The sequence below is a fragment of the Oryctolagus cuniculus genome, chromosome 4, assembly GCF_051225735.1.
Source record: "Oryctolagus cuniculus isolate XC-2025 breed Fujian yellow rabbit chromosome 4, ASM5122573v1, whole genome shotgun sequence".
NCBI classification, from domain to species: domain Eukaryota; kingdom Metazoa; phylum Chordata; class Mammalia; order Lagomorpha; family Leporidae; genus Oryctolagus; species Oryctolagus cuniculus.
The window spans coordinates 68,785,995-68,798,485 of NC_142870.1; the positions used below are offsets into that span (position 1 = coordinate 68,785,995).

The window sequence follows — 12,491 nt, forward strand, 5'->3', positions numbered from 1 at the left end:
GGCAAGGGTGGGAGTAAAGATCTTTGTCATAGGAGGAACAGCATAAGCCAAAGAAGAAAACACAGCAAGAAAGAAATCCTTAGGAAAGTTGAACAGTGTGTTTGTGGGTAGGAATAAGAGAAGCAAAGTGGGAAATTCAATCGAAAAGGCAGGACACATTCTTCATCTTTTACACACAAATAAGAAATACAGGATTAAAGGCCAGCATTGTGGTGCAGCAGGTTACGGTGCTTGCAATGCCAACGTCCCATTTCAGAGCACCAGTTCAAGTTTGGACTGCTGTTTCTGATCATGCTCCCTGTTAACGTGCCTGGGAAAGGCAGCAGAAGTTGACTCAAGTACTTGGGCCCCTGCCACCCATGTGGAATGGAGTTCCTGGCTCCTGGCTTTGGCCAGGCCCAACCCCAGCTGGGGAGTGAACCAGTGGATGGAAAATTCTCGCTCTCCTCTTTCTCTCTCTTGTCTTCCCTTCCACTCCACCCTTGCATTCTGCCTTTCAAACAAATAAATGGTCATTTTTTTAAAAAAAAGACAGTAATAAACTCAATACTTCCTGATCCCCTTGAAATGTAGCCACTAAACAAAAGAAGACCACTGATTCTGAGAAGTAAAAATTTCAAGTGATGGCTAACCACAGATAGCATCTCTCAGCAGCACCATGACAGCTGAAGGTGGATCATTACGTAGCCTCCGCAGGGTGCACATGAGCTTTGCCACATATTCTCCTGCTTCCGCCTGGCCGGAGCCCTTACCCAAGTACAGCTGCAGTTTCCCAGTCCTAAGTCTGTTTTACCATCCTGCAGAGTAAGAGTCGGATAATTTACACACTATGACTTCATAACTCTCTGCGGAGGCTGCCAAAGAAAGCATGTTTGGGATAAAAATCTGGGGGGAAAAAAGCAAAAATAAAATTAAAAAATGTAAATCCCAAGCCCCGTTTGGCACAGGGATAAGGTTTCACACCCAGATCCTTCCCATTAAATCATCCTCTAGGTTGCAAGTGCAAGCAAGCAAGCAAGCCTCCTTGGGCTGCATCAGCAAACACCCTCCTCTGATAGGCAGTTGGAAAGTAATGGGATTTGGGTTGCAGATGTAGCAGAATAGTGGAAAATGTTACAAACAACCCACCTCCTCCACCCCCACTGAAACGGTGGCCTCCCTTTGCACATTTTATGCTGTTTTGGGGAGAATGACAAAATACAGATGCTTCTTGTTGGAAGTTGTTTAATAATTCTTCCTAGTCCAGGCCATTTACTGTAGCTTCTTGGAGCTGGCATCTTGGAGCACTGCTTGGTTTTCAATCAACGTCCTATAAATGGTGTTGTGATTTTCTGTGACACAGAATATAGAAAAGTTTACGGGAGAGCTTTTTGAAAGGTGTTATGTCACAGACATTGTTCTCAAGCCAAAAGCTTTAAAATCAGGAATGCAAGAATTGTAAATAAGCTCTTGGAAGAAGACACAAAATACATGGCTTGATCTGGCGCCTGTCTCCCACACAGCCTCAGTCAGGCCTACAGAAGCATTTATGCTCATTCCGAGGCTCTGTGGTGACATGCCAGATTAGCCTTTCCAAGGATATGGCCTGCCCACACAGTGCCCATGGTGAAGGAGATCCAGGTCTCCAGGTTCCATGGCCCCTGTGTAGCCCTGGGGAAGCTACAAGATAGACAGGGTGCGTGAGGGGTTTTCGAAAGCAGGTTGGGTGAATGACAAGGCTTGGTGTTTTTAGAGTACCTTTTACAAGGACATATATAAACATATAAGGATTACCCTAAAAACCCTTTCTTCAGCTTGTTGAGAGCAAAAATTATTTTTCTACCACCGAGGGGAAACCAGAATAGGGAGAAGGGTCTCAACTCTGCCAGCTTCAGCCAGCTCAGAAGCCAAGCCCAGCCCTTCTGAGATCATTGACATCATCTATCATACCACTGCCTCTCTCCAGCCTCTCTTTGGTTCCCCACTGCATATTTGCCAATATTCTTGGCTCCTTATTTGATCTTAAAATCAGTTTTGGGTGAATCAGTCTAATGATTTGGACATTCTGTCCAGAGAACATTATAAATTCACTAAGATTTGCTGGATTTGCAAAATTCTCCTGGCATTCTTAGTAGAAGAGCTGTCTTCTGTCCCCAGATGACCTCAGGACATGTTATATTTATGTGATATAGTTTCCCCATTTCCCTGAAAGAGACACATCCTGGCACAACTCCCTGTACTTGCCCATACTGTCCTCTCTTCCTGGCATGTCTTTCTTCCCTGATCCTTCCTCCTTTCCAACTGTAGAGCTTTGTACCTTATAAAACTCAGTTTGGCTATTGTCAGCTCCTTCATCATATCTTCACATGCTTTGTGCAGTTCTGTGTTCATAACAAAGTTCCAGTTTTGTCCAGGTCTCCATTCACTTCTCTCCCACCAGAGCGTGTGTCTGTTGAATGGTATTGTTCATAACTCCAGCTCCACCAAAAATCTAATCAATAGAAGTATAATCTCAGTCCCTTTGTCAGATGTCAGACATTGCATAAAGAACTGTCATGTGGCCTTGGTCATGGTGGGTGGGTGGGGGGGCAGTTGATCCTCACTAGTGACATGGAGTCCAAGGAAGAGATGGTCATTTCTTCCTCTGATATGCCATGTCTGGCCATGGCCCTAGGGTAGCCACCTTCTCAACAGCAAGCAAAGCAGACCAACTGGCTTCTTAGAAACACTGATGACCACTCAATTCTGAGATGCTTAGTTTCCTCTGGTAAAATGAAGAGGCTGAGATAATTGACCTGCAACTTCCTTTCAGCTTTAGAATATCACGTATACCTCTAAAAAATGTTGAGGGGGGAAATACGGAGGAAAACTCGGGAAGTGGAGCAGACCAGCTAATTTTATTTGTCGTTCTAAACATTTGAAGCCATTAACACTGAGCACCTAATTACTCTTCTGTGAATTGTGATCTTAACTCTGAGTTTAAGAAATGAGTGCTAATTTTGGTTTAATCTCTAAAACGTCCTCATATTCCCCTTTCCTTTAAGTGAGCCTATTAATATCTACTCTTATCCCATCTGGTAAATAAAATTAAGTGAAAAGAGTAATATAATTGAAGCTTGGGGACTGAAAATACTTTTTTTTTCTTAATTTTATATCAACCCTTCCCCCTTTCCATCAGTCATTGTTCCAAAACCACCCGAGAAGATCTAAAAATTAGTAAACAGAGGGGAAATTACACAGAAATATTAAAGAAAAAACTCAGGATGACTTTTCTTGAGGTTGAGTAGGTTTTAACTTGCTTCAAAATTAAGTTGAAGCACCACCTAGTGGCTCTCAACTCAGTTTTGCTAAAAGTTTTTCCCAATTTTCCTCAATTTAGGACCACATGAATTTGTTGTACATATATTACATATATTTTTGTATATGTATGTTCAGAAAAGAAAAAAAACATGAGAATTTTCTCATATTTATGTAGAGCTGGGAGGATGAGGGTTGAGGATTTTTAATCTTTCAATCTAATACCACGCCATAAATCATGCCAACAGGAATAGGGTCGAGGAGTAGTGTGGATTCACTACTTCATGTCTTCCAGGAATAATGGAATCCATTCAGTGGAAAAAAGACTAACACAACAGAGTTTTTGAATTTCAATTCATAAATTCAATTCTCCTACTCACATCCTAAGAGTTCACAACAGCATCTTTATCTTCCCAGTCCAGTACTGCAGCATTGTCAGCATGTGAGTGACATTGGATGAGCCTTGCACATCCCCAGATCCCCGAGCCCTTTACCATCACAACTGCACAGCATCCCTTGAGTTTTCATAACCAGGTCTTCAGGAACTATCAGAGATGGCTCTCATGTCTCTGATTCCCATCTTCTGAATTTATCTCTGTTTCATTACCTCTAGGGTAGAACAAAAACAGGCCATGAACATGCACATGAGTAAAACATAACACATTGTTGCAAGATTAACAGAAAATCTTCAGGTTGATGTACTGGGTTTTTGTATCAATTAGGATTAAGTTCATCTGTGAGTAGAATAAATCTCAAAACAACAGTGGTGTGAACAAAACAGTTTATTCATGCTCACACAGAGGATGTCAGCAGGTGGGTGGTGTAGGATTCATAGGACAACTCCATGGTCATCACGCCAGGTTGCTCCCATCTTTCTTTCTCTCCAGCTTAGTGAGTGCCTTTTATCCTCAGTCACTTATGGCTCAAGTTGGCTGTCAGACTTTCAATCTTTACACCAGCATTGCATTCCAGGAGATCAGGAGGAAAAGCAAAAGAGGATCCTTTCTTTTCTTTATTTTTGAAGCACTTTCCTGAAAATATCACACAAAATTTATACTTATGTATAGTTTATCAAAACTGGTGTGGGCGGCCTTTCAGCTAAGTACATCCTCACAACAAACAAACTCAGAGTTATATTATTAAGAAGAAGAATGCCACACAATTCTGTGGAACAAACAACCACAAAACCTCTGTGGCAACAATTGCTCATCTGACTTGAGAGCAACAGGAGGTCAGGTCTGCTGAGCTTGACTGAGCTACTTCGCATGTCTAGGGGAGGCTATGAGAGGCTGACCTCAGTAGAGAGACAGGAAGTGGGCCTGAGGTGACCAAGTTCTACTCTGTGTGGTTCATCCCTCAGCAGATTGGGCCAACCATCTTCTAATGGAGTAGCAAGTGGAAACGTGCAGGACCTCTTGCTATGCTGTCACTTCTGCCTCATTGTATTGACCAAAGAAAGTCACGTGAGGTGGATACTTTCTCTCTTTATCACAGGAAATCTAAAATCTACTGACCAATTACAGGGATAGAGGGAAGAGAGAAGACCATTGGGCCAGGCACCAGCCACCTCAGCCACAGGATTTTTCAATCTGTTGCAGAATTATACTACTAAACTTCTTCCCTTTCTATGTCTTGTCTTAACTGTGGGGAGATTATCATAAAAAGAAATAAAAGAACTTATATCACATGTACTCCTATTTGTGGCATTTTTTACAAATTCACTTATTTCATGAATCATGCCCAATTACTAATAGAGCAGGTAGGAATCTCAGTATTTGTCCTATTTTCTGTGGACGTAGATTGACTAGGTATGCACTAAACCGTTTTCTTTCTCTTTGAAGGCACCTAGGTTACATTTTCCAGCTTCTGCAGAAGTTAGTACAAGCACGTGACTGAGTCCTGGCTAATGGAATGCGAGCAGAAGTGTTTGCTACTCTGGGCCTGGCCCATAAAACTCCCCACGTAAAAGCCTCTCTGTCTCTTACTCACCACCTGAACAGAGACCACTCAGAGAAGGGCACAGCCAAACGACAAAAAGGATAATAGGAGAGCTTAGAGCAACACCTCCGCAGTCCCATTCCCGAGCTCCAGCTACATTAAAGCAAGACATGAGCACAAATTAAACTTCCGTGCTGAGAATGAGCCAAGATTTGGGTTGTTTGTTCCAATAATTACGCCACCATATTTATATAGTATTTTTCAATAGTTTACATTTTCCTCCCAATAGTTTTGCTAAAAGTAGAATAGCCCAAATCACCCATAACTTTACATTAAGAGACATTTGTGGCCGGCGCCGCGGCTCACTAGGCTAATCCTCCGCCTAGCGGCGCCGGCACACCGGGTTCTAGTCCCGGTCGGGGCGCCGGATTCTGTCCCGGTTGCCCCTCTTCCAGGCCAGCCCTCTGCTGTGGCCCGGGAGTGCAGTGGAGGATGGCCCAGGTGCTTGGGCCCTGCACCCCATGGGAGACCAGGAAAAGCACCTGGCTCCTGGCTCCTGCCATCGGATCAGCGTGGTGCGCCGGCCGCGGCGGCCATTGGAGGGTGAACCAATGGCAAAGGAAGACCTTTCTCTCTGTCTCTCTCTCTCACTGTCCACTCTGCCTGTCAAAAAAAAAAAAAAAAAAAAAAAAGACATTTGTTTAAATAGACAGGTACTTTTTACTATGGAATTACCACCTGTGCCAAGTGAAGGTGAGGTCTCGGCTTTTGGTGGCCGTAGAAGATAGAAGGGCATCTTGAAGATGCTACTGTTACCTTCACTGACCCATTCCAACATCTGTAACGTACTTGAGGCTCTGGAGGTCAAAAAGGTAAGGAGATCTCCAATTTGTCTCCAATGATACAGTTTCTTATTTGCGATCAACTTAAAATTTCTACCAAAATGGAAATTGTGATAAAAATGATTCAGCTATTTATTTTTTCAATGACCACTTCAAACATGCAATGCAACTGCCCTGCTAATTGCAGTAAGCAAGAAGGGGATAGAAGATCAGAGAATGACTGACCCGCTGGGGGTGATTGTAGTGGCTCCTGACATTGCAACATTGCTTAACATCTCAAGGGCGCAGAGAAAGCCAAGAGGGTCAGACAAAAGAACCGGCCAGATAACCTGAGGGGTGTAGAAAAACTCTCCAGCCTTGTTATTCACCTTTTGCCAAGCCATATTTTGTTTAGGTTGAAAAATAAGGTATTTTTATCTTGTTAGTAAAAACACAGCAATGGGACAGGCATTTGACCTGTCTTGAAGATGCTGACTGGGATGCCTGCATTCCACATTGGAGTGCCTATTTTGAGACTTGGCTCCACTCCGGATTCCAGTTTCTTGTTAATGCACACCCTGGGCAGCACCAGGTGATGGTCCCAATACTTGTGTCCCCACCACCCGCATAGGAGACCCAGATCCAGCCTCTGGCTTCAACCTGGCCTAGCCCTAGTTGTTGTCAGAATTTAGGAAGTGAATCAGTGCATGTGACTATCTCTCTATCTTTCTCTGCGTGTCTCTCTACCTGTCAAGTAAAATGAAAATAAATGATTTTTAATGTATCCAGGCTATTCCAGCACATTATGAACTCAAAGTCTTATGATGATTTTTTTCTATTGTGCTTTCTTTTCAGTCTCCAGTTCCTACCTGCAGTCATCTATGTTCTTGAAGAAAATGCATCCCACGATGACCAGAATGACCATGAAAAGACAGAGTTTCACATAGCAAATGATCAGTAAAGACGACACTGAATATCCCAGGTCTCTGAAATCTTTAAACATAAGCAGGAGAAAAATAATTTCAAAGGTTCTTCTAGTTAACAAATTAGAGTTAGCAGTTTAAAAGAGCATTTATGTTCAGATTGTCAAAATCAAAAATATATAAGTTATAATTCAATTGTTAAATAATGTATTATCTTTCATGGCAGACTTTAGGAACTATATGTTTTGTACTTTTTTTTACATTATTGGTTTTTAGCAAATATTTTTGGAATGAATAAGTGCGTGCTAATAAACTTGATCATTATACATTGCCTTCTAAAGTATCACACTGTACCCATAAATATGTACAATTAAGAGAATTTATAAAGAGAAAAAATTAGAACAGAAAAAGAAAATGCACCTTGTAATTTCCCATGCAAATATTGTGGGCTTTTATTTTTTTTTTTTTTTTGGGTAGCTTTTATAAATTGTTTTGAGTATTTTTTTTTTTTGCCTTTTCTTTTTTTTTTTTTTAACTTTTATTTAATGAATATATGTTTCCAAAGTACGAATAATGGATTACTATGGCTTCCCCCCCATACCGTCCCTCCCACCCACAACCCTCCCCTTTCCCACTCCCTCTCCCCTTCCATTCACATCAAGATTCATTTTCGATTATCTTAATATACAGAAGATCAGCTTAGTATACATTAAGTAAGGATTTCAACAGTTTGCTCCCACACAGAAACATAAAGTGAAAAATAATAGATGATTTTTTTTAATGATGATGAAATCAGATCAGACCTATTGTCATGTTTAATCCCAGTGAGAGTCAAGTTGGGAGTTGATAGTTTCTTTTCTTTTCTTTTTTTTTTTTTTTTTTTTTTTTACAGAGGATCAGTTTAGTATGCATTAAGTAAAGATTTCAACAGTTTGCACCCCCATAGAAACACAAAGTGAAATATACTGTTTGAGTACTCGTTATAGCATTAAATCTCAATGCACAGCACATTAAGGACAGAGATCCTACATGAGGAGTAAGTGCTCAGTGACTCCTGTTGTTGACTTTACCAATTGACACTCTTGTCTATGGCATCAGTAATCTCCCTATGCTCCAGTCATGAGTTTCCAAGGCTATGGAAGCCCTCTGAGTTCTCCGACTCTTATCTTGTTTAGACAAGGTCATAGTCAAAGTGGAGGTTCTCTCCTCCCTTCAGAGAAAGGTACCTCCTTCTTTGAAGACCTGTTCTTTCCACTGAGATCTCACTCACAGAGATCTTTTGCCAGAGTGTCTTGGCTTTCCATGCCTGAAATACTCTCATGGGCTTTTCAGCCAGCTCTGAATGCCTTTAGGGCTGATTCTGAGGCCAGAGTGCTATTTAGGGCATCTGCCATTCTATGAGTCTGCTGAGTATCTCACTTCCCATGTTGGATCACTCTCCCCTTTATTTATTCTATCGGTTAGTGTTAGCAGGTACTAGACTTGCTTATGTGCTCCCTTTGACTCTTAGTCCTTTCATTATGATCAATTGCGAACTGAAATTGATCACTTGGACTAGTGAGATGGCATTGGTACATGCCACCTTGATGGGATTAAATTGGAGTCCCCTGGTATGTTTCTAACTCTACCATTTGGGGCAAGTCAGCTTGAGCATGTCCCAAATTATATATCTCTTCCCTCTCTTATTCCTACTCTTATGTTTAACAGGGATCACATTTCAGTTAAATTTCAACACTTAAGAATAACTGTGTATTAATTACAGAATTAAATCAGTCATATTAAGTAGAACAGACAAAAAAACTACTAAGAGGGATAATGTATTAAGTTGTTCCTTAACAGTCAGGGCTATGCTGATCAAGTCACCGTTTCCCATAGTGTCCCTTTCACTTCAACAAGTTTCCTTTTTGGTGTTCAGTCAGTTGTCACCGATCAGGGAGAACATATGGTATTTGTCCCTTTGGGACTGGCTTATTTCACTCAGCATGATGTGTTCCAGATTCCTCCATTTTGTTGCAAATGACTGGATTTCGTTGTTTCTTACTGCAGTATAGTATTCTAAAGAGTACATATCCCATAATTTCTTTATCCAGTCTACCGTTGATGGGCATTTAGGTTGGTTCCAGGTCTTAGCTATTGTGAATTGTGCTGCAATAAACATTAGGCTGCAGACCGCTTTTTTGTTTGCCAATTTAAATTCCTTTGGGTAAATTCCAAGGAGTGGGATGGCTGGGTCGAACGGTAGGGTTATATTCAGGTTTCTGAGGAATCTCCAGACTGATTTCCATAGTGGCTTAACCAGTTTGCATTCCCACCAACAGTGGGTTAGTGTCCCTTTTTCCCCACATCCTCGCCAGCATCTGTTGTTGGTAGATTTCTGAATGTGAGCCATTCTAACCGGGGTGAGGTGGAACCTCATTGTGGTTTTGATTTGCATTTCTCTGATTGCTAATGACCTTGAACATTTTTTCATGTGTCTGTTGGCCATTTGGATTTCCTCTTTTGAAAAATGTCTATTGAGGTCCTTGGCCCATCTCTTAATTGGGTTGTTGGTTTTGTTTTTGTGGAGTTTCTTGATCTCTTTGTAGATTCTGGTTATTAACCCTTTATCTGTTGCATAGTTTGCAAATATTTTTTCCCATTCTGACGGTTGTCTCTTCACTCTCCTGACTGTTTCTTTTGCAGTACAGAAACTTCTCAATTTGATGCAATCCCAATAGTTAATTTTGGCTTTGACTGCCTGTGCCTCCCGGGTCTTTTCCAGAAACTCTTTGCCTGTGCCAATATCTTGAAGGGTTTCTCCAATGTTCTCTAGTAACTTGATGGTGTCAGGTCGTAGATTTAGGTCTTTAATCCATGTTGAGTGGATTTTTGTGTAAGGTGTAAGGTAGGGGTCTTGCTTCATGATTCTGCACGTGGAAATCCAATTTTCCCAGCACCATTTATTGAATAGACTGTCCTTGCTCAAGGAATTAGTTTTAGATCCTTGATCAAATATAAGTTGGCTGTAGATGTTTGGGTTGATTTCTGGTATTTCAATTCTGTTCCATTGGTCTATCCTTCTGTTTCTGTACCAGTACCATGCTGTTTTGATTACAACTGCCCTGTGGGCTTTTATTTTTTTTTTGAAGGGCATTATTATCATTATCTTGGAAATGTTCTAATAACCCTTTCCATACAATGAGGTGATTCTTTCACTAATACTTTTAGCAAGGTATTTTATAACTCTATTTTCAATTTATTCCCTGTGAAATGCCAGCTCTACAAATTACAGAAAAGGTAAAATCAGACTAATTAGGATCGTCATTCTGGGGTCTTTTCTGCTACCAAAATGGCAGCCTCAGGAGCACATGAACTCTAAATACGAATCTGACTCATTTCCTGCTGTTAAATAACCTGCCCAAAAACCAAACCAGAAGAATGTCATAGAATCGCTGAAGCACTGTGAGGGAATAAGAATATATGATCACGGTCCTCAAAAGTTTACAATTCAACTGGAGAAGGCAGGCTCATATAAGAGAAAAGAACTTCCCAGAAAGCAAACAATGCTGAGTGAGCATTCCATGATACACCGTCTAAGGAATAAGAGGTTAGTTAACTCTTGAGTTAATTTACTTTGAATTCAGAGAGATTTGAATCAAGTCTTGGTGTCCGCAGGATCAAATAAGTTACAAGAAAAACAAGGGACTTGTCAAGGGAAAAATAAAAGGCAACTTGAACAAAGATTTAAATATGTGTTAACTTGAGTCATATTTGAAACCTAGAGCAGGCTTCATAAAGAGGAAATCTATGATCTAAGCCTAATGCCAAGGGCACTTCTGTGGGATATAGAGACAATATATATCTTACAGGTATAAGAAGGTTTATATAAGAAGATATGCATAAGACTATGTATTAAGGATGAGACACTATTGGGAGTCAAAGAAGTAGGTGGTTTGTGGTGACTTAGTCTTTGTGCTTCAGTTCCTGTCTCACAGCTCTAAACCCCTTGAAATCTGCACAGTGACAAGAGTATGCATTGTATGCTGGTGAGAGGACCAGGGCCTGGGAGCCTCTGGAAAGCATCAGGATGGGGCTTTTCAACAGAAAGACAAGATAGGATTACCCACCTCCTAGGATGACAGAGGAACTATACGTTAAGTTAGCCACCCATGAATAGTCCATGTTTTAATCAATCACATCTACGCACTAACACTTCCAAAGAAAAATAGTAATACAACTAGATATGGAGAGCTTCCAAGTTGGGAGAGACCTTGTGAGTTGGTGGGTGTATTGAGCTCCTGGTAAGGTGACACCCTGAGACATGACATGGAAGCCCAGTGTTCTTTTACCCAAAACCTGGCCTATGCTACTCTTTCATCTGGCTGTTTCTGAATTTGTTGGCTGAGGGGGGCTCAGTGTCTGGTGTGAGAAGTGTTGTGAGTGAAAACAGTGCAAGGAAGTTTGTGAAAGGGCTGTGGAAGTACTCTGACAGAGACTGGCGTGAAGCAACTCACGAACACAGGGGAGGAACAGCTAACTTATCTTCAAGATGAGGAAAACAATCATCCCAGAAGATCAATGTCAAACTAAGTCTTAAAACTTCAACAGGGGGGCGGAGCCAAGATGGCGGAATAGTGAGGGCGCGCACCGATAGTCCGGGAAAATTTAGTTTAATAAAAGGGGAGTTACGGTAGCCGCAGAAAATAGAACCAAACAAAAATTGCAGGGGAAACCCTTCTGAATGGAGCAGGCGTGAATCGGACGACCTACTGGGAGAACAAGGTCACCCACCGCACGGAAGCAAAGTCGCGGGACCCAGCCACAGAAGCCCCAGGGTCTGCGCAACAGTGCTCCAAGGAGAGTGCACGCCACACAGAAAACAGCGGGGAGACTTGAGACGCTCAGGGCTCCGAGTCCACACATCGGCGCTGGAAGGGGAGGTGAGCTCAATAACCCGAGACATTGGTGGGGAAACGGGGGTCAGAATCTAGAGGGGGGCCGGAAAGTGCAGCAAACTCACTACCGGAAAGAAGGAAAAAAAAAAGCTTCGGGGTTTCTCTTCCCCCTAACCTTGCAAAGGTTACAAGCCTGCAAGACTTGAAGAATTCCCAAGAGACAAAGAGCAGGCCTCCTCTTTGGATTTACATATCAGTGGGGGAGAGTTAAGGAACTGAGTCACTACAATTCAGTAGCCTAGGCAACCCAGTGGGAGTCCAGAGGAGCCAAAGACTGGAAGCTAAATACCATCAATTCTGCACAGCCCTGCCCTGCAGTGTTACTTACCCCCTGAATAAATAAAATAAATAAATAAATAAAAAGAGAGAGATTTACCACACATAACCTGAGGGTGTCACCTTTGCACACCCTTAACCTGGAAGAACCAGGCAGAGCTCTCAGGCCCCACCCATCTCAAGCCTCCAAGGCTCCTCCAACAGCAGGCAGTCCACTTAACACGGACACAGTATAAAAAAAAAAAAAGAAAGAAAAAAAAAAGCGCACAGTGACGCAAGAAGAATTAACTATGCCGAGTAACAAACACAGAAATAGAGGGAGC

General features: G+C 41.9%; 1 protein-coding gene across 3 annotated transcripts in view; it reads right to left on the bottom strand.

The window, feature by feature from the left end:
- Positions 1-4,040: 4,040 nt before the first annotated feature.
- LOC100348666 (cell surface glycoprotein CD200 receptor 2) overlaps positions 4,041-12,491 on the bottom strand; it is a 63,052-nt gene continuing 54,601 nt past the window's right edge. For 2 of the 3 annotated variants that reach the window (XM_089330806.1, XM_089330807.1), the window contains 3 exons: positions 6,905-7,028; positions 5,266-5,367; positions 4,041-4,307 (listed from right to left, as the gene is read on the bottom strand). In XM_089330806.1, coding sequence (XP_089186932.1) covers positions 4,289-4,307; positions 5,266-5,367; positions 6,905-7,028 — 245 coding nt within the window. In that variant the 3' untranslated portion in view covers positions 4,041-4,288. The remainder of the gene's footprint in view (positions 4,308-5,265; positions 5,368-6,904; positions 7,029-12,491) is intronic. The other variant, XM_008266942.5, reaches the window with a different exon arrangement.